The sequence below is a fragment of the Mugil cephalus genome, chromosome 2, assembly GCF_022458985.1.
Source record: "Mugil cephalus isolate CIBA_MC_2020 chromosome 2, CIBA_Mcephalus_1.1, whole genome shotgun sequence".
Taxonomy (NCBI): Eukaryota; Metazoa; Chordata; class Actinopteri; order Mugiliformes; family Mugilidae; genus Mugil; species Mugil cephalus.
The window spans coordinates 12,713,834-12,734,401 of record NC_061771.1 but is presented as its reverse complement, the minus strand read 5'-3'; the positions used below and the strand labels follow the sequence as shown (position 1 = coordinate 12,734,401).

The following is a 20,568-nucleotide window of genomic DNA, read 5'->3' as shown; positions in this document are numbered from 1 at the left end:
TGCTGACGCCTTTCTGGCTATATCACTGTGTGATGTTGGGTTGTAAATCTGTTTGTCCTATCTGTGTGGGGACCCGTTGAGATAATGTAATTATCTGTTTTGTAGCTTTTGGTTTGTGGCACAGTTTGAAAAAGATGATTTCCCCACGAGAAAATAAAATCTGGCACGCTGAATAACTAAGAAAGAAACTGAAGAAAGCTACAGAGCTCACAGCTCAGTGCGGAGGCTAGGTGGACTCCGACACCACTTATCAGCTTAACAACACAGTCTGAACATCTCAAGCAGATAATTAGGGGGACCCTTCTTCCCGTTGAGAGGAAGGTCTTTTTCCTTGCCACTGTTGCCTTGGTGCTTGCTTTGATGATCTTGGACTTAACGTAAAGCTTCTTGAGACGGTTTTTATTACATATACACGAAACAGATTTGAATGGAAATTGTCCTCAGAGGAAGATTCAGTTCCACTCATATCATGATGTCATACCTGGAGGTTTTTATTATTATTATTATTATTATGATTATTATTATTATTATGTGCAGTAAATGGTTAATTAGAGAAACCAGGTTAACCTCCTGAGACCCAAGCAGTTGTTTAAAATTAATCTTAATTTCTTTAAAATAAGATTAAGATCATTAAGTATTTGGGATTAGTAGGAGCTAAGAAGTATAAGAAATAACCATTATCTTTGAACAAGGGATAGGTCTTTGAAAGAAATTATGTGGACACAGCGATTATTTTTGTGTATATTACAACTTAAGTCACCAGTGTGTACCATAACATAAATCTGGAAATGATGAAATCCCAACGACGTCAAACGAGTATTTGTTCATTTGTTAAATTTGCATGTCAAACTAAAAACGTTAATAAACATAAATAAACAAGTGTACTGACCCTTTTGCTAACAACACAAAAGTGTCTCCTTATGAGGACAACAGGTCTAAATAAATTAGAATAAGCTGCCACAAATCTAAAACGTGATGTCCCCATACCAGGACGCCGGGTCTCAGGATGTTAATCTGAACAACATGCTGTGACTGCAGACTCTCCAGTTAGGTGGTTTTCAGGTGGGCACTTGCACCCAAAGATGTTCCAAACTAAAATCCCAAATTCCACACCAGAACTGAAGACATTACTTGGATGAAATGTCTTCAAGAAAATTAGACAAGCCATTAGACAAGCCCTGCTGCCTTTCCTATAGTTTTATTTTTAGATATACCCTGATGTGGATGACTGAGAAAGTCACATTTAAGTAGAACATTACTAAGTTATATTAAGCAAAAAGGCTTATTCCCCTTCAAAGGTAGAGGATAACCACTGAACCCAGAAGCAGAACACAACCAGGCAAATTTCAGGACTCAAAGCGTGACCAGAGAGGATTTCTTTGCTATTTTCAGGGCGTCCAAAACTAATAGGTAGGCAAAAATCAAGATCAGGATCTAACAAAACAAAAAACAAATACTTCAAAACACAAAAGAGCATGGGGAACATGGAGACTGACTGGTCTCTGGTGTAAGACTGGTAAAAGTAGCAGCGTTGATTGAATCATAGCAGCTGTTAAAGCACTCCCAACTCCTGTAATTAAGCGGAAAAGAAAAGAAACAGAGCCTCCAAACTAAGAGGCTGAGGACTTGATGTGTTACTCATAGTCTGTAGGAACAGCATATGGACACAGCTGCTTCACAGGGAACTTTTTCACATCTAAGAAATCAGCCTTGAAGATCCCAGAAGACACATTTATTAAGGCTTTGCTGTAGGCGTAGAGAGAGTCTAACACAGAGGTGCTACTTCACTGCATGATGGGAATTATAGATATATTTTTTTCATGAGTCTTTCATCTTCAGTACTACGTTTTTTCATTCTCTTTTACATCAGCAGATTTTCTGAAAACAAATAAAGAAAGAACGAAACAACCTCGTCAGCGAAACATAGGGCTGAGCAATGCTCTTGTTTTGGCTTGTTTCGTTCCATATAGTCCAGGAGAGCTTGTCATCATTGATGGACCAATGAGTATAACCATTGAGTTATACTAGCCAAATCTAACAGAACATCTGTCTGTGAGAAACTGGGTCATCGAGCAAGACAACAACCCCAAGCACATAAAAACTTGTTCTGCGAAAGAATAGTTTAATAAGAACAAAATCAATGTGTTTCACCGTGCTTTCAAGCCACAGTCCTGCCGTCTACCCAATAAACTGAGGGCTCACATCAGATACTGAAAACGAAGGTTCACTTACTCTTACACCTCACAGATACGTCTGGGAAGGTTCTCAGTCATCCAGGTCTAAATACATCCAAACACTTTAAAGCGAGGCAACTAGATTTGTACACTAGGTACGCTAGTTTTTGGATATACCTCACAGAAATGAACAAATGATTCATTTCCTTGAATAAAGAAATATTACAATATTTCTGTTTCATTTATTTGATTGGGTTCTCTTTGTCTACTTTCAGGACTTGTCTAAAAATCTTCTGATGCTTTGAGTCAATTTTATACAAATATGTAGAAAATACTGGGATGCGCACAGACCTTTGAGCAATGCATTTTTAAGTTCTAATCCTCAAATCTCTAATGTCATGGATGAGACTGACTTTACTCATAGGGAGGTTCACAGAGACTTGTCTCCTTACATTCACCTGCCAGTTCATTAGGTACACTAGTGAAAACATTATAATATATCAGCCCTGCACTAAATCTTATCTCCATGTTTTCCATTTGTTCTCCATGGTCTGTTATTTAGTATTAATTTAAAAGAACCGAGGGAGCTGTTGATTCAACTGAGTTTTCATTTTGTGTTGTTCATTGTGTTGTCTATTGAATTGTATTGTGTTGTTCAAACACTTTTGTGATTAATTCAGTCTGTTTTAACGGCACCATAATCTACATCCTCAGAAAATAAAACTATATATTTATAGTCACAAATCTAACAGTCAGTTTTTCAGCCTTTACACAAAGTTCAGAAAGAGAATATGAAGGATGTCTCTTCACACACTTCACACTGTTTATATATTTTATATCCATATATACTATAGTCTCATCTGTCTCTTTTTATTTTTTCTTCTTACCCATTTTGCATTCTGTTGTTGAAAATGATTTAAATGTTTTCCCATCTTTCTTTTAAATAAAGACGTCTGAGAAATATTATGTTATTGCTATAATTTATTTGGACGTTGTGAGAACACATGGCAATTCTATTCCACAACAACAACAAAATTATGGCAAAATAATTATTTACAGATATCTTCCCTTATCAAATGTTTAATACATTTATTGTTTGATTCATTCCTTCTTAAAGTCTCCTCGGATCATATGTTTTATTCAGTTTTCTTCTTAAAAAAAAAGAAGAAAAAAAAATTAGAAATAAAGACGGGCTCAATACAGTTTAATTTCAGGTGTGTTTGAGGGCCAACCACCGCCTCGGCCCGCGACGTGAGGCCTGCAGTTAGGGCCTCTCACAAATCCACAGTGGGGTGAATTACACGCAGACAAACGGAGGGCGTGGCGCAGCGGACTCCCGACAAACTCTCTGGCAGAAATTAACGAGACACGCAGAAATAAAGAAGATGTGCGGCGCGCGGTCTGTGCAGGAGAAATCTGGTGCACATAGTAAGGAGGCCTGCAGACGCCGTGGATCTACCCCCGTTTGCCCCGTGAACGAGGCGACAAAATAATATCACGTGATCCAAAATGGGCAGTCCTCTGACGGTGCTGAAAAAAGCCATTTTCTGGCGCTGCTGCAAATTCTGTCCAAGTCCAAATAATTTAGCTGGATCGTGGCTGCGAGGAGAGGGCAACTTTGATGTCTGATCAGGTAGGAAGGAAGCGTCGCGGATCGCACTTTATCCGCTCGCCGCGCCGCTGTTTTCGGAGGCGCACACAAAGTGCACGGTGTCACATTTGCGTCTCTCTTGTTCGCCTCCTGATGCAGCCCTGTCAGTGAATTTAAGATGGCTGCTTTTGTGTACCAGTGAGATTTTTTTTTTAGAGGGGCTCTGCAATCCCTCGGTGTCGGTGTTTTCTGTGGATGTGTGCGGCCGTGCTGCTTCCACGGAGCTCCGGGGAAATGGAGACGCTCTTTGTTGGTCCGCTTCTCGAGGAGCGGAGCTGATGCACAAGATGAGGCCACGCAGGGGCTATTGAATAGTGGGCTCCTGTGTCCCTCCAAACACACAGCCTGCATTTAGCTGCACGGCTCCTGCTCTCAGCCCGTTATTATTGATGGCAGCGACGTGTAATTGGAGTTTGTTTTCGCTGAGCACCATCTCCGTTTGTTGTGGTTTCACAAGCTGCTGTCCCAAGGACGAGCTGCAGACATTGTTTCATTCACGTTGTGGGGTTTAACTCCCGGCAGTGTAGTATGCACGTACTGGTGTAATAAAAAAAAACACCCTGCTGTTGTTTGCTTCCCCTGCAGGTCTGTCCAGATGGATAAAATGCAGCCGAACCGGATCAAAATCACAGATCTGAATCCACACCTCACATGCCCACTGTGCGCCGGCTATCTGATCGATGCCACGACCATCGTAGAGTGCCTGCACTCCTGTGAGTTCCTCGCATGAAAAGCCTAGCACGCATGCACGTACCTTCTGTTAAAGTGCATGAAATGAGCAAAGGCTTTACAAATGCATGCACGCGAAGCAGACCTCCAGCTCATATTTTACAATTGGGAGGAGAAAAAAAATGTAAATTTAAAACCAGAGGGACTGCATTTCAACATCTATTAACGTTTTAACACCCTAAGTCAAGATATGACTGTATACTCACTTTGCCAGTTCACTGGGCGCACTGGTGGAAACACTGTTGTAATTTATAACAGCCCTGCACTATTCAGCATTGGTTCCAAGTAACTGGGAGAGCTGTTGGTTCAACTGTGTTTTCATTGCGGGGGCTGTGGTTTTTCTAGTAGTATTTCGTCGTATTGTGTCTTTACCGACACATGTTCGCATTACTTTTAAATTTAAGTCTTGGCTAAACAACATGAACTCTCGAGTGTTTAATACAACCAAGTTTAACAGCACCACAGACTCCACCCTCCAGAATGATCATCCAGTTGAATCACTGCTTTTCTGATGCTGTTTCACTTTCCTTTTATAAGATAACGGTTTACTGAGGGTTTACTTGGGTGTTAGAGCTGCAGGGTAAGGCAAAAAAATACAAGTTAAATAAAGTAAATAAATAAATTTAAAAAAGAATAAGGTTAGAAAAAAAACGACGACCTAAAAGTATAAAATATTAAAGATGCAAGAAATATCTACAGTTGCTGTAACAAGCTTTTGTAACTTAAACTACAATTACCTATTTTCCCTTCGGGGATTAATAAAGTAACCTATCTATCTATATCTATTTGGTGAAATAAAAGTGGAGTTAAGGGATGAAACAGTTTTGCTCTTCAGAAAACAAATATGGTGCAGAAATGACATGATGAATGAGTGAAACATAGATGGGTGTGGATGAAATTGAAGCAGCGCGGAGAAACGCTGACGTTAAAGAGTCGGGCGGCTGTTGGGACAAAGGACACCTGATAGCGCCGTTTTATTTTGACACCCTGCTTTAGTGAGTGGCTAAATAACATGACAGCACCACACGTTCCAGAATGATCATCTAATTCAATCACCACCTTTCTGATGCTGTTTTAGGACGGCTGTATCAGAGTATATTTCACTAGTGTACCTAATGAAGTGGTACATAATGTGAGACTTTAACAATTACTAGCAAACAGTGATTTTATTTTATTTTTCTCTCCTATGTATTCCACTAATACTTTAAGTCAAAAACACTTAATTCGTTTTGCAGGTGTACCTAATAAACTGGTCAGTGCATATAGACTAATCAGCTGGATACAGTGAGACTTGTAATAAATTTTACTCTGTGTCCTCCACCACCCATTACTAATGAAACATTGCTACGTTAACGTGTTTCTGAATCGTTGACGTGTGTCCGTCTCCTTGTGTAGTTTGTAAAACATGCATCGTTGCCTTCCTCGAGACGAATAAGTTCTGTCCTCGATGTGACGTCCAGGTCCACAAGACGTGTCCACAGCTCAGCATCAGGTGATCAGCGCTTCTTCGCATCGGTTATTCTTTTTCAGACACGCCTCGGCGCAAATCTAATCTTTCATTTTTCTTATTCAGAGCGGACAAAACTCTCCAAGATATCGTTTATAAGCTTGTTCCGGGGTTATTCAAAGGTGAGGCCTCATTTTCTTTTTTTATTTTCCAAGTCAGTTCTTGGTCCAGATTTTTTTTACTCAGGTTTCCGTTTCACACCGCGTTTCTTTTGTTAACCCAGATGAAATGAAACGGAGGCGGGACTTCTACGCAGAGAATCGTGTGCTGGAACCGGGGGAGGTGGTGGAGACGTTCAACATAGCGGAGGATGAAATCATCAGCCTGTCCATACAGTTCTACGAGAGAAACAAGTGAGTCAGTCGAAAATAGGAGTGGAAACTGTTGATCTCGGCTCTTTTGGCTGGAAAGTTGACAGGTGGAAAAACTATGAAACGGAATCGTGTGTATGTGTGTGTGGGTGGGTCATGCTTTAAACGAAAGAGGCTGATCACACCTTGATTGATCTGGATGCCCGGAAAGAACTGTTAACTGTCTTTTAACAGACTTTTCATATTTGCCTGCAGAAATAATGAGAGGCAGCACTCAGAGATGGAAGGAGACAAGGTAAAGCCAGAAGCAAAAAGGTCAAACAGAGGAGTGTTTTCTGGTCCTGCTCCTGGATTTTCATCCCATCTCTGCTCTTTTCTTTGTTCTCAGTCCAACGGTAAACGCTTCCTGCAGTGCCCAGCAGCCATGTCCGTCATGCACTTAGCAAAGTTCCTCCGAAGCAAGATGGATATCCCCAACAACTACCGGGTAACTGGACACATGGCAGCCACACACACTTAACATCCTCTGCTCTTATTCCTCGACAAACCGCAAGATTCAAGATCAACTGAGGTTATCTCTGGTAATGTTTGAGGGTTCCAGTCAGCGGAGTTTCAAAATCGGCGCCGGAAATTGATCAAAGAAATGATTAAAGCATTCTTCATGCCAACAGTTTTTTTTTTTTTTAAATGACTGTGCGAGTGTACCACACTCACAAACCGCTCCCGACCGGAGCTGAGCCACTCAGTGCGTTTACATGCATGTGAAAAAAAACAATTATTGCTTTAATCAGACTATAACAGGAGAACTTAAGTGCATGTAAACATGTTACTCCGATTAAAATCGGAGCTCTCATTATCCGATTGAGACACTCGGATAATGCAATTGAATCGGAATTTTTAATCTGATAATGCGTGTGCGCATGCGTGTGACCCCAGAACAAAAACGTCCAAGAAAGTCGATCGCAGAAGAAGAAGAAGAAGAGAAAGGGAGCCGTCTGAGGGATAGCACAGATCTTACCTGCACCAAAAGTAGCGCGAACATTACGTACAAGATTAAAAAATGTTCTATTATATGTCTGGTTGTTGTCTGAAATGCCGGTCCGCCGCATGAACGACTCTAGTTTATCATATCGCGTAATGGGTCAACCCGGAAATCGGGCCGTATTAACGTGGTATTATCCCGCTGAGAAGACACGTATCGCCACCTAGTGTGAAGGAGGAGAACAATTATTCGATTTTCTTGCGCTGCATGTAAACTGGGACAAGGACTGTAGTCAGAAAGTTTTGAGCATAGCTCGATCAAGCTCTGCATGTAAACGCACTGACTGAGAATTTGGACTAATCCAATGAGTTCAGTCTGAGTGTTGGTCAGAGCCTGGGAGTGGCTGTTGTTTCCTTATCAGTTGGATGCTAATGACTAGCAGGGCAGTGACGCTTTTAAACTGTTCATTTCTGCTCATTTAGACCTATAAAACTAAACCAGGTAGATTGCCATTAACATTACTCTCTGAGTGGGTGGAAGCGACCGTTAGCAGTGGATGGTTCCGGGTTGTTTCTATGTGGAGTTTCTATATTCTAGCTGTGTCTGCTGTGTTTCTTCCCACATAGACGTACATGTCATGTGAGTGTGACTGGTGACCCTCCACACTCTACTTCATCTTACACTCAGCACAACTCATTGAAGTTGAATCATACTCAACACTATGACAGAATATAGTAAATAAATAAATAAATAAATAATGGAATGAATCTGAAAATCACTTCCGAACAGTTTTTTGGCGCAAAACATTTGTAGTTGGGGGAAGTCGGTCTGGCTTGGTCAGGCTTTCTGTTAAGGGGCTACTAAACTGTACTAATGATCGAGTTGTTCCTCTGCACAGCTGAAAGTTATAAATGCTGCTCAACAAAGCTGTCGAATTTTGGAGTATTACCTCAACTTTGGCTGGTGTGAGACGCCACTGTTTGCTTCTTCTTCTTTTTTTTTTCTGGCTTCCGTACATGTAGACGGATAGCTGTGTAACAGAGCTTCCAGAAAACCTGACGTTGTAATTACAACGTGGAAGGCGGCGAGGTCAGGAACACCTCGGACCATTTAGGCATCATTCCAGAATAATTACACCACATGATATTAAGTCCTTAATCTTGATCAATTCCATTTTCTCCAACTCTCCCTGGCAGCTCTCATGAATATGGCTGTATATACAAATGAAAGGCCAGAAAGCAGCAGCTGTGTTGTTTCATTCAAATGATGATTTACGGCCTAAGGCAAAACCTGGGCTACTTTTTGACTAGAAACACTTTTGAATTTAAAAGTGACTGAAGCCTGATTCATTCTTATTAATTTGTGCGTAGAACTTACTTATGGTAAGCTTCAGCGCATGAACATACGCACATGAACATTAGTTGAATCTGCTCATTATATCCACTGATCAAACCAGGGACTTTCATGCATGTGATGTGGGATGTAAACCTGTCATCAACTTCTGGCAGCAGGTTGTATCTGCTAAAACAAAAAAGCATTCATTCCGCTAAAACCCAGAATACTTATTTTAAATGATTCATCGTCTTTAAGTACATCACTGTGTCATAGAAGAATAACACTTGCTGGTTTAGCAGCGTCAAAAAAAAACGATATGGCATTAAGACGGAAACCACCGCATGGGCAGACGCCTTTCATCGGTACATGACACTTCTTGAAATGATTTATCTGGAAATTTCTACAGCCAGAACACATAATGTTTAACGAGAAAACATATTATTTTGGTAGGCAGCAGCAGAGGAAATCAAAACCAGAGTTTGTCATAGCTTACCTTGTCAAATTCCTGATATTAATTCTATCATGTGTTAATGGCTGAGGACTGTTTGTCTTTGATGAGGTCCGGAGGGCGGGTGGTAAAGGGGATAAAACATGTGTGTATAATGTCGATTTGTCATGACTCTATATGTACAAAAGAAAATGTCAGTAAAAAACATTTGATCACAAAAAAAGTGAGTGAAGCTAAAAGGGGCTGGATAAAGTGTATGTATTAGTTGCTGTATACTGATGTGAAGCTGGAGGTTCATGTGCCTTATTCGAGGTTTACAGGGAACATGTAAATGTTGGGATCAGATATTAAACAGTTCTTGACTGTTACAGGTGGAGGTGTTGTACGGAGATGAACCATTGAAGGACTACTACACACTAATGGATATCGCCTACTTCTACGAGTGGAGACGAGTGAGTGATTTCTTTCATACCTGGTTTTACTCATGAAAAGTGTTTCATATGTTTTCCACGATTTATTGTTTGGACTGACATTGACAGCACCTTACAGTATATATGTAAATGAATAGATGAACTATGTCTAACAAGTTTCACATCTCTACAAGTTGATTTTCGCCCGAATCTAATAATTAATAAAAGGAAAACTAGATGCTCTGAAAGCAACGTTAAATTAAACAGGGAAAAATTAAATTATTTCTTTTAGGTTAAATCTATTTTCTTAGGTTGTTTTTATATTTGATATGGATGATTGGGTGTTTTCAGGGTTTTGTCCAAATTGATGAAATGTGAGTTTATTTATGTGAACTGAGAGGAGTCGGTGCAAATACTGAACTCCCTCTTTGTGATCTTTAGATGTAGGTTAAAGATTGACAACATTTCCGTGTTGTGACCAGAGATTATAACGTTAATGTGTCTCCATGCTGCAAAACATCAGTTAATATAGAACTCGATCGACAAAATGGCCAAGCTGCTCTGGTCCATCCAATCTGCTCTAAATACGACGGGAGAAGACGTTTGTTCCCAACTTTTTCTTTGAAAACACTGAATTGAAGAAGGTGACCAAGATGTTTCCATGTTTTTAATGTTCCTGCCCACATGGATCCTGAATCTTTTTAAACACGTGTTTGAACAGCGGGCTGTTTTGCTACCTCTGCGTCTCTGTTTCTCCTAGAAACTCCTCACCTCGAATTATGTTTATCTCACGCGGAGCAAACAAGCTCAGAAAGAATGGATTTATTCCAACCAGAGGGAAACCATCAGATCAAGTGTTTACGTGGTTATTCCGAGATCAGATTTTGCTATTAAACAGATTTTCGAAGGTTTACATCTGAGCGAAAAACTCCTTCTGATCGGGCCGGTCTGTTCTGATCCAGGTGGTTTTGTGTCGGGGTGAAGCCTGTTAGCTGTCACTGAACACAGAAATTAAACTGTTCACAAACTCGTAGTTACATCTGTAACCCTTTAAAGCCTGAACGTTTCGCAGGTGATGCATTAAAGTACACGCTATTTGAATTACCGTAACTCACAGAAAATTGCTCTGTTGACAAAGCTCAAAAGTGTGGCTGAACACTGGGAAGTTGTGCTTTTGTCTGGAAGACCTTTGTGACATCTCAAGGGTATAACCCTAAGATTATATACCAACAAACTCCTCCAAACAACTCTCTTTTCCTGGGGCTCCCCTGTCTTGTGTTGCCCCCCCCCAACCTGCAGCAGGGGTGCCTCGTCATTACCGTAATGGCAGCTTTTTGGCTCAGCTTCCCAGTGTTCAGCCACTCTTTGAATTTTGTCCATCGGTGAGTTACGGTAATTCAAATACCACAATCTTTTTTTGATGCACGTCGGATGTTCAGGTCTTAAGGGGTTAAGAATCAGCAGGGTGTTTTTTTTGTTTTTTTTGTTTTTTTTTAGCAGGAATTAGTGGGAAAGGTGCGCAGTGTGTTTTTCTGAGTACAAGGAAGCTTTTGAAAATGTGTCTGATGCTGATTTTGTTTTTCATTAGACAGACTTAAAGTCCTGTCATGTTGCATCATGAGGCGACTCCCGTCAGGGGTTTTAATGTGATCTGTTCCTCTGCGCAGACCGGGCCCATCCCTCTGCAGTACCTGGTCAAACCCACCCGGAAACGCCGGAGGCAGTCCCAGTCCGCCGCGCAGGGCCACTCCGACGGCGTCAACACCAGCCCGACGTCGGAGAGCGACTCCCAGAGCGACAAAGTCCACAGTCCCGCCGCGGCCCAGCCGCCCCGAGCCTCCTCCCAGTCCAGCCCCGCGTCCCACAACCTGTCCCCCGCCATCCAAAGCTCCAACGGTACCACTGTGCCCAACAACACTCAGCGACACACCTTCGCCTCCAAACAGGGCGGCAACGCTCGCAAGGTGACTGTGAACGGCACGGGCTCCGGGGCCGGCAAGGAGGAGGCGAGGGGAGGCGACAAAAGCGGATTGCCCCCGACGACCTAACGCGTGCGGAGGGAGTGGAGGGGAGGACAGTGTTCGAATTGCTCCCTCATTTCTTTCCATGAAGCAGGAAGAGCTGGGGACGGGAGGCGGAGGACCGTTTTCTTTCAGCAGGAGCGACTGAAGAGTGCAGCCAAATAGACACTTGTATGTATGTGCGCGTGTGTGTTTGTGTGTGTTAGACTAGAACAGTGCACACATACAAACTGTACAGTATGTATCAAATGTGAGCATGTGTGCATACATATGTATAAACTTATCTTTTATACAAGATATTGTAATCGTTTTGTATTGTATATGCAGTGGGTCCGTTTCATTTCCACAACACGACGATTTGGCTTCCAGAAGGAGAGAGAGGAAAAAAAAAAACGGGAGAGGAGAGGCATCGCGGTGTCAATGCCCAAGTTGGATGTAAAGGCAGAATTAAAAAAAAAAAAAAAAAAAAAAAAAAAAAGCTCCTTCAGACCGTCATGTTAATAACCGCTGTGTAGGTGTCCAGTATGAGCAGCTCATCAGGAAACATGTACATTACTGACAACTGTTAAAGATGCACTTTGTTGAGGTCTCATCACACAAACCGACGAGTATTTTCCGCCAGGAGAAAAGTTTCTATTCACAGAATTCAAAGCACTACCGCGCTCGCCCGCCCGCCAGCAGACCTGCTCCGTCTGGGCGGCGGAAGGAAGAAATCAAAAGGGAGTTGAATATTTGGCCGTGTATGTTGTAGTTCCATAAATTTCAACATTCCTTTTGTTTCTTTTGAGCAAACAATGACACTTTTTTTTTGTTTTGTTTTGTTTTGTTGTTTTTTTTTTTAAATCAACCATATGTGCATGTTTTAGGTCAATAAAATGTTCTGTTTACATTATGACCCCAGCCTCACGTTTGTGATTCGCAACGACTTCCATTTGCAGTTTTGATACAGAGGATTCAGCCAAATCACTGCAGCCTTTTCTACAGTGATGTCCCATGTCTTGTATGCGTGTAACCTCCTAAAGCAGAATAGACTGAGCTGATCCGAAGTAATCTTCAATCAGATTAAGAGGAGTGGTATAAACCTTTGATAATCTGTTCAATAGGGGAAAATGTGGGTTAAACATCAGGTGACAAGCTTACGGGAGGGACACAAATAACCAGTTAGATAAACCAAGCGTCTGTGAAGGTTCCCAGTATCCAGGTCATAGTGAATTAAACAAAACAAGCTGAAACAAGGGTAAGTGGATTTATATATATATCTTACACGCATTTCATCCAAGTAGCTTCTCAGTTCTGACAGACTGGTGCTGAGTTGGTGTTTAAATAGGAATGTCTCTGGGTGTTGCACATCTAGTGTCTAGTCCCAACAAGCTACAGTTCAAACAGCGAAGGCAGGGTCCATGCGGGCGGCAGCGTTGAAAAGGTGGAAACGCCTCCTTCAGTGCTTCAGGAGAGATGTTATATTTCCAGCAGACTGGATTGTCTATGTTCTATGTTAACACATATATCTGATCATACACTCTGGTCACGTTGAAGAAATGTCTGTGCAAGTGAGATTGAAACGTATCAGACTTTTTTTTTTTTGTTTTTGTTTTTCTGCCTCGTTCTCACGCAGCAGCAGATTAATTCTCACATCGACGTCGTCCCTTCCTCCGCCAGCCTCCTCGTCTAAGCCTCCGTTTGTTCGTGCAGTGGCGCAGACGCGATGAACTCCTGCTTGTGCGTGCCGTCACAGTACGGCGGGCTGTTGGTGTACTTGCAGCCGCACAGGAAAACCGTGGAGTCTTTTTCCGGGACGAAGCGTAGAGGAGACAGGCCAGGGGCTCTGGTTTTGTGGGATCCGTCACAGAAAGGCTGAAAGATAAAGACGTGAGAATAAACACCCGGAGAAGTCCTGAAACCTGCCACCAGCACCGCTGGTGGGTGGAGGAGCGGTAATGTCTACAGTTGTCAAGAGGAGTGAAGAGTGTCTCCTTTAATACAAACCATTTTGCAGCAAACAAGTTGTCGTCTTTCTCAGAATAATGGATTTGAGATTCAGAGCTGTCACTACGTCACAGAAACCGTATTATTATACAATATTTCCCTATACTGCCTTACATATAATCTTATGCTGTTTTATATGTTCTTAAATTTGTCTTATATATTCTTTTATATACTTACAGCTGTTCCAAGACAACATCAAAAAATATGGACTCTTCTTTATGATTACAAGTTGAGAGATGTGGAGGCAGTGCCATGTACGTTCAGGAAAAAATGTACGGTTGGAACTCACTTGGCTGAACTAAATCTGTATCAGTATGTACCAAAATATATAAATATAAGAACGGGAACCTTGTTCAGACAAAGAGTAGTGTCTGTTTGTTTTTTTTCACCTGTTTTTTGCTGTGTCCACAGCTGCACCACGAGTAACGCTTTCCGCCAACGACGTCCACCTTGAAAGGCTTCTTAGACGGGATGACAGGCTCTGGAGGAAGTGTGGACAGTCGGACCTGCAGACAGTGCCACACCTTTTTGTGATGACGTTGGCTGCATTCTTGATTTTGCAGCAACTACACAGGACAGACATCCATCAAAATCATTTCCTTCACTGATAACGTTTGTGTTTGAAGCTCCTCCGCACACACTGTACAGCTTCAGAAATGTTTGCTGTTATTCCCAGGTCTGTTTGTGCTTGACTGACATCTCAGTACTGCTGAACTTGTTGAACTGCATCTTTAGGATTCCCATAGACCTTTTCACAGCAGATATATTTAAGATCTCACAACGGGAAAAGTGTGCACATTGGCTCTCTTTTTCCACAGCCGACATTTTGACTTGTCATAGCAGGGAATGAAGGGACACTTGGATGGAACTGAGCTGTGATTTATACAAACATGTTTTAACTTATATGAGAAGTCGGAATGTCTGCTGTGGAAAAACTTTTATGATGCAGCATCAACGGGATATATGCTGATCAGCTATAACGTTATAAAAAGTGGAAAACACAGATTATCTGGTCATCTTGCACCTGTCTATGGGTGGGATACATTAGGCATAAGTAGGAAAAATGCATTTGAGCAGCACTGTCAAGGACCAGATTGTGACGGTTAGACGACAGGGTCAGAGAATCTACAAAACTGCAGCTCTTGCCGGATGTTCCTGGTCTGCAGTAGTTGACATCCATCAAAACTAATCAAAGGAAGAAAACCAGGTGAAATGGCTGCAGGGTTATGGACAGCTGAGGCTCACTGATGGACGTTGGGAGTGGAGGTTGATCAGTGTGGTCGGATCCATCAGAGGAATTATCGTAGCTCAAACTGGTGAAACAATTCAAGCTGGTTCTGACAGAAAGGAGTCAGAACACTTAGTTTGTCACGGTTTGTTTCGGGGCTGTGTAGCCACAGACCAGTCAGGGCATCCATGGTGACCCCTGTCCACTTCTAAAAGCTCCTACAATGAACACATGAGCATCGGAACGAGACCACAGAGCAATGGAAGAAGGTTGCCTGGACTATGAGAAGAAGAAAAGAAAACAGCAGTATCCATGGGATGTTCTCGACAACTTGCAGGACTTAAAAGATCCGCTATTTATGTCTTGGTTCCAGCACAGCCTCAGAGGTCTACCTGATGAACGATGTCAATGAAGCCCAGACAGTCCCGAGGACAGATCTGATCAAGTTGACTGACAGCTGTCTTGTGTGTGGTCGCACAGGAGCTTTAAACGCTAGGTGGCGCTGCCTTGCTGATCTTCTCTTGTAGATGTAACTTCTGCACTTTCATTTTAATCTAAATAATTACGAGTCAGGTACATAATGTAGATCCACACAATGACATTCGTTTTCAACGAATGTCATTGTGTTTTTGTGTCAGGAAAATATTTAGCTAAAATGCAATGATATATAATTAGTCATTTTAGGAGTACAACGTCATATATACACAAAGACATACCTTGGAAGCTGATATAGATGGCATCCAAGGTTGTCGTAAGGTTAAACTGATCCATTTATGGTCAAACTTGCTCACCAAGGTGTTCATGCTTCCACTGACCGCTAGCTTAGGAACAACTGCTGCTGCTACAGTCGCGCGAAAATGACGCAACAATAAATTAAGCGAGAAGAAACAAAAGTCCGAATCACGAAAAGGTTAAAGAAAGAAAATGGGAAAAGGTCAAACTAGACTAAATAAATTAAAAAAAAAAAACTCAGAGAAATAAAGATTTACTTCCTGACAACTGACCCACGTGATTGACGAAAGTACCTCCCATCGAGTCACGTGTTTGCAGCCGAGCCAATCAGGAGGCGGAAGTCGGTCAACAGCACTGAACTGATTTGACTTCAGAAACTTGACAGTGATTAGGGTTACAAAATGTGACAGATCGATAAAATACACGAGTGAATATATAAAACAATAAACAATCATTTCATTACTTTAAATCAAGCAAACAGACACACTAAAACGAAATTATGCCACCTAATACAACTGTGATTTTTTGTTCCAATGCACAGAAACAATCTCTTCATGGACATTTGGATGTTTATTAAATCACACTGTTCACACAGTACGTGGGAAAACATTTATGTTTTATTGAAAACACTGTATAGACTCAAATAACTTATACTGTATATATAGTATTTACATGTGATATATAATTGCTTGTCAGTTCATCAGGTACACTCGTGAATGCATTCTAATGTGAAAGTCCTGCACTAATTCGTATCTTCATGGAGGTTAGGGCATTCAGCATGAGTTCCCACTAATAGTGTTTAATACAGTTCCATTTTAACAGTGCTAGTTTCATAAGATTTTACTGAATGCAGAGTCATGAAGGGAGAATTAGTGCACAACTGTTATATTAAAATGCATTCGTTTTTACTCGTGTATTTTGCAAATGACAAAACTAAACATCAGATGTTGATACACTAAATTTAAAGGATGATGCAGTAATGGCCATAAAATCACTTATACCTGTCCATTTGTGCTTTAAAATTTTTTTTTTTTTCCCATTTGATTTATAATTCTGAGCAGCATCACCATTTCTAAAATGCCCCAAACTATGCTTTCAAAAATAATTAATTAAAACATTGTTGCTCACACACAGCTCTTATGGATGAGATACATAAAATAAAAATACATACATAAAAATTATGAAAAAGAAAACGTTTGAGGACGTTTGGATGGACACGCCACATCATTAATATCTCCATCCTTTTTAGGACTGATCTCAGTCCTTGGATGTTTTGAAGATGCGGCCCAGGACACAACAATGTTTTAATGTATTTTAATGCATTTTTATAAGAATGTGCGTTACACAGACAAAAACATTTCATTCATTTAAAGATCCCTTTTATCGACTTCACCACATCCCGGACGATGACCTTAATATGGGAGCCGTCGCAATATGGGCCGTTTTTGGTTTGTTTGCAGGCGCATAGCAACACCCGCCCATCTTTTTCGGGGGTGAAGCGTAGAGGAGAGATGCTCGGCGCCTTCGTCTTGTGAGCTCCATCGCAGTAAGGCTGTCGGAGAGACAAAGAATGAATACATAGTTAAAAATTTTTTCTTTACAGGCACATTCGTTTTTCATGTCTATTGCCAGAATGATGTGGAATTTGTAGCTCTATGACTTTGCAGTCTTAATATCTGTTATCAAATTATTTAGAATCACTCTTTATGGTCCTAAAATCAGGAGCATGCATGCAAAATCCTATTCTTACAGTGGCTGACGGAGCTTGACGCACTGCACATAAGAAAACACATGCAAATAGACAAAACACAAGCAAAGTAAGAAAACAGATGAGACCAAAGTAGAACGGTTTGGTTTAAATGAGGGCTGTTGTGTTTGGAGACAAATAAACACTGCATTCCAGAATCAGAGCCACATCCCGTCTGTGAAACATTTGGGTGGTAAAGTCCTTGTTTGGGCCTGTTTCATTGCATCTGGGCCAAGACAGCATGGTATCATTGATGGGGCAATGCATTCTGAATTATACCAGCAAACTTTAAAAGGAAACTTCAGTACATCTGTCCAAGAGTCAAGGTCTTGACCTTGAAATGTTACGGAAGAACCTGATGGAAGCAGTTCATGTGAGGAAACACACCAACATCTCAGAAGTGGTTCTATGTGTTTGTGTTTATAGGTTGAGTATATGTAGGCGTACAATTATAGGTATATATGTGTACATGCTAATATGTATATACACCGATCAGCCACAACATTAAAACCACTGACAGGTGACATCAATAACATTGACCATATTTTAACAATACAATGTTCTGCTGGGAAACTTTAGGACCTGGCATTAGTGTGGATGTTACTTAGCCTGTACCTGATACTGACGATAATTGATAATTGTCTACTTACTTTTGCACCTCACACAAATGTACAAATGATTCATATTCTTGAATAAAAAAATGCACAAGCATTATGTTTCTGTTTCATTTGTTTGAACTGGTTCTCTTTCAGGACTGGTGTGAAAATCGGCTGATGTTTTGAGTTCTTATGCTGACATGTAGAAAATTCTGAAGGGCACAAAAGCTTTTAAGTGGTACAGTAAATGCCGCCAAAATGCATATGAATTGTGTATGTCACTGAATTATTTGGATTGAGAAGCAATTAAAAAGCAAAAGGCTTGTAAGGAATTATTCAGATCTATGGTGAGGCATATACACATACATGTACATCTGATCTGATCATTTTATTAAGTGCCTATGCAAAGTGTTTAAGTTACAATCTGTGATCACAATGATTGATCGGGTTGAAGAATTAATATAAATGCAGTGACTTTAACACATCAATCTGCGAAAGTTTTCACTAGAACGCTTCCTCTGAATAAGGGGCTCTTTTGCTGTTAACAGCAGTAAATGAGCCGAGACTGAGGATGACTAGCATCCTGCATTAACTTTTCCTCCAGGTGTCCCTGAAACCTGAGTCCCACCACAGCACACATACCCACCTGCTTCTTGCTATGACCACAAGCACACCAGGCGTAGCGCTTTCCAGCAGACACCTTCACCATGTACGGCACTCGGGCAGCAGACACAGCCTCTGTGGACTGCAAACAGCACTGAACCTGGAGGACAAAACATATCATGACATGTGACACAAAGCCCTAAATTTCTATTGTATATTGGTGAGATACAGAAAAAGAATTGGTATTCACATCCACCCTGAATGTTGGATTACATCTGGACAGGTTTAAGTAGAGGTGTGAAAACACCCAGAAAGGATTGTTAGTGTCAGGTCTGAACAGGTCCCATGCTGCAGTACTAACGGTGGAGCCATTGTTCATCAGTGTTTTGGTTTGACTAGTGTTAAGAGATAAGTTATTGTCTGAGCACCAGCTCGACAATTGCTGAACCACCTTGTTACAACCTCTGGGCCTTGTGTATGTGTTTTTGTGTTTTCTCCCCCTCTATCTCCAGGCTGCACCATTCCCCCTCCCCTCACCTCCTGCAAGTGTCTACAGGTGAAATTACTCACTATCAAGGCCTTGGGTAGGATAAAAGCTAATGAGGAGTAGCGGTCTTGGCCAGTCACCCACCAACCAACCAACCAACCTACCTACCTGTATGTGACCAGTGATAGTTTTTCAGAAACCTCCCTAGTGTGTGTGATAGTGTTATCAGCTCCAGGCAGGTGGAAGGTTTGCTTTGAGTTACTTTTTTTTCAGATTCTGTATTTTGTAAATTCCTTGATTTTGGCATTTAGTTCTCCTCTCTTTCTTTTTCCTGGTTTATTTATTTATTTATTTTTGTATCTCGTTACTACCCCCATCCTCTGGACTCTTCCTTGGGATGTAATACACCTCTTTGTAGAGAGTCATTGTTATTAACCTTATATTGGTTATGCAGTCATGCAGAACAACATCATTACTGTGGTGTCGTCCCCGTTTTTTAAAGATCTCATCTATATTGTGCACATGAAACACCAACCGAGCACACTACTGAATACAGGAGTGGGCCCAGTACACAGCCATGAGGAACACCAGTGTTAAATGGAGTGAAAGACCTGTGTTCACTGTCTAACTGGCGCAGAAAATGTTGCCGTTTACCAGTCAACTCTTGTCTCTATAAAAAAACAAAGAAAATCTTCTACCTAAACCTACACTTAGCAGTAAAGGTTGATATAACTGAGCATGTCACAGAAAATGCAGCATGCGTAACATGAGTGTTGACCCTTAAATATTGTATATCACCCAGCCGATAATGAAGGTATGCTATATTTAAAAATAACAGTTACCAGTGATCTCACACAGACTTCTGGGTGTATGTAATTCATGCTTTCACGTGTCCTACAGGTAACACATCTGTGCTAAAGGTGAATGATAGGGTGTGCCAGGTATTTAGTTTGAACTATAACAAAGACATAAAGGGTGGCAGGATTCACTACACCTGTCTGATTATGACACAGCACTTTTAAACACAGTGAAATGCACGAAGAAGAGCGGTAAAAGAAGCACTTCACAGTAAAGGATAGAGAAAGTAAGAGAGGCAGCAGGGAGACAAACTCACCCGGACAGAGGAAACAGGCAGGAGGAGGAGCGGGGGTCGTTTAAAGGTCTGCGTGCATCCTCTGCGGACTGCAGCTATGAAGCCGGCTGTATTCATCCTACAGCTCAGCTCACCACCTGGATCAAGTCTGGACAATGTGTGTTTTTTTTCTTCTTATTCTTCTCCTTTTTGGCACGCTAGCAGCTGCTGCACAAAACTTGAACGAACTCCAGACAATGAAGAGTTACAACATGGCTGCGAAGGTGACGCTGATTGGCGCTTCCAGCTGTGGTCCCTCCTTTTGACGCACCGCTCCTCCTCTTCCTCGTACCTCACACACACAGATTTTTAATCCACTGAAATATACGAAGAAATAACAGGTGACCCCTGAATTATGTCATCGTTTATAGGTAGACATTTTAGGGCTGCCAGATCGTTTTCTATGCAAATGTTGGCAGTCAGTTTATACAAGCTGATGTCATACTTTCAGTATCATTATTGCAATAAACACTTGTTACACTCATTCAT

At 41.4% G+C, this 20,568-nt stretch overlaps 3 protein-coding genes across 4 annotated transcripts; 1 reads left to right on the top strand and 2 right to left on the bottom strand.

Annotated features, from left to right (window-relative positions):
* Positions 1-3,379: 3,379 nt before the first annotated feature.
* Positions 3,380-12,046, top strand: LOC125004158 (polycomb complex protein BMI-1-like). Its single transcript, XM_047578565.1, has 9 exons — positions 3,380-3,807; positions 4,411-4,538; positions 5,950-6,046; positions 6,128-6,183; positions 6,285-6,414; positions 6,628-6,667; positions 6,761-6,859; positions 9,509-9,589; positions 11,215-12,046. Exons 2-9 carry the CDS (start codon positions 4,421-4,423, stop codon positions 11,593-11,595), a joined length of 1,002 nt encoding a protein of 333 aa, XP_047434521.1. The 5' UTR covers positions 3,380-3,807; positions 4,411-4,420; the 3' UTR covers positions 11,596-12,046.
* A 754-nt stretch (positions 12,047-12,800) lies between these two features.
* LOC125004159 (CDGSH iron-sulfur domain-containing protein 3, mitochondrial-like) lies at positions 12,801-15,809 on the bottom strand. 2 transcript variants are annotated; one of them, XM_047578567.1, is made up of 3 exons: positions 15,499-15,809; positions 13,944-14,120; positions 12,801-13,422 (listed from the first exon to the last, which is right to left on the bottom strand). In XM_047578567.1, exons 1-3 carry the CDS (start codon positions 15,583-15,585, stop codon positions 13,237-13,239), a joined length of 450 nt encoding a protein of 149 aa, XP_047434523.1. In that variant the 5' UTR covers positions 15,586-15,809; the 3' UTR covers positions 12,801-13,236. The 2 variants fall into 2 exon arrangements, with proteins under 2 accessions (XP_047434523.1, XP_047434524.1); XM_047578568.1 differs by having other exon boundaries at positions 13,944-14,060; positions 15,499-15,798.
* A 591-nt stretch (positions 15,810-16,400) lies between these two features.
* Positions 16,401-20,368, bottom strand: LOC125004160 (CDGSH iron-sulfur domain-containing protein 3, mitochondrial-like). The gene is made up of 3 exons (XM_047578569.1): positions 20,062-20,368; positions 18,504-18,620; positions 16,401-17,066 (listed from the first exon to the last, which is right to left on the bottom strand). The coding sequence occupies exons 1-3, from the start codon at positions 20,155-20,157 to the stop codon at positions 16,878-16,880; spliced, it is 402 nt and encodes a 133-aa protein (XP_047434525.1). The 5' UTR covers positions 20,158-20,368; the 3' UTR covers positions 16,401-16,877.
* Positions 20,369-20,568: the final 200 nt, after the last annotated feature.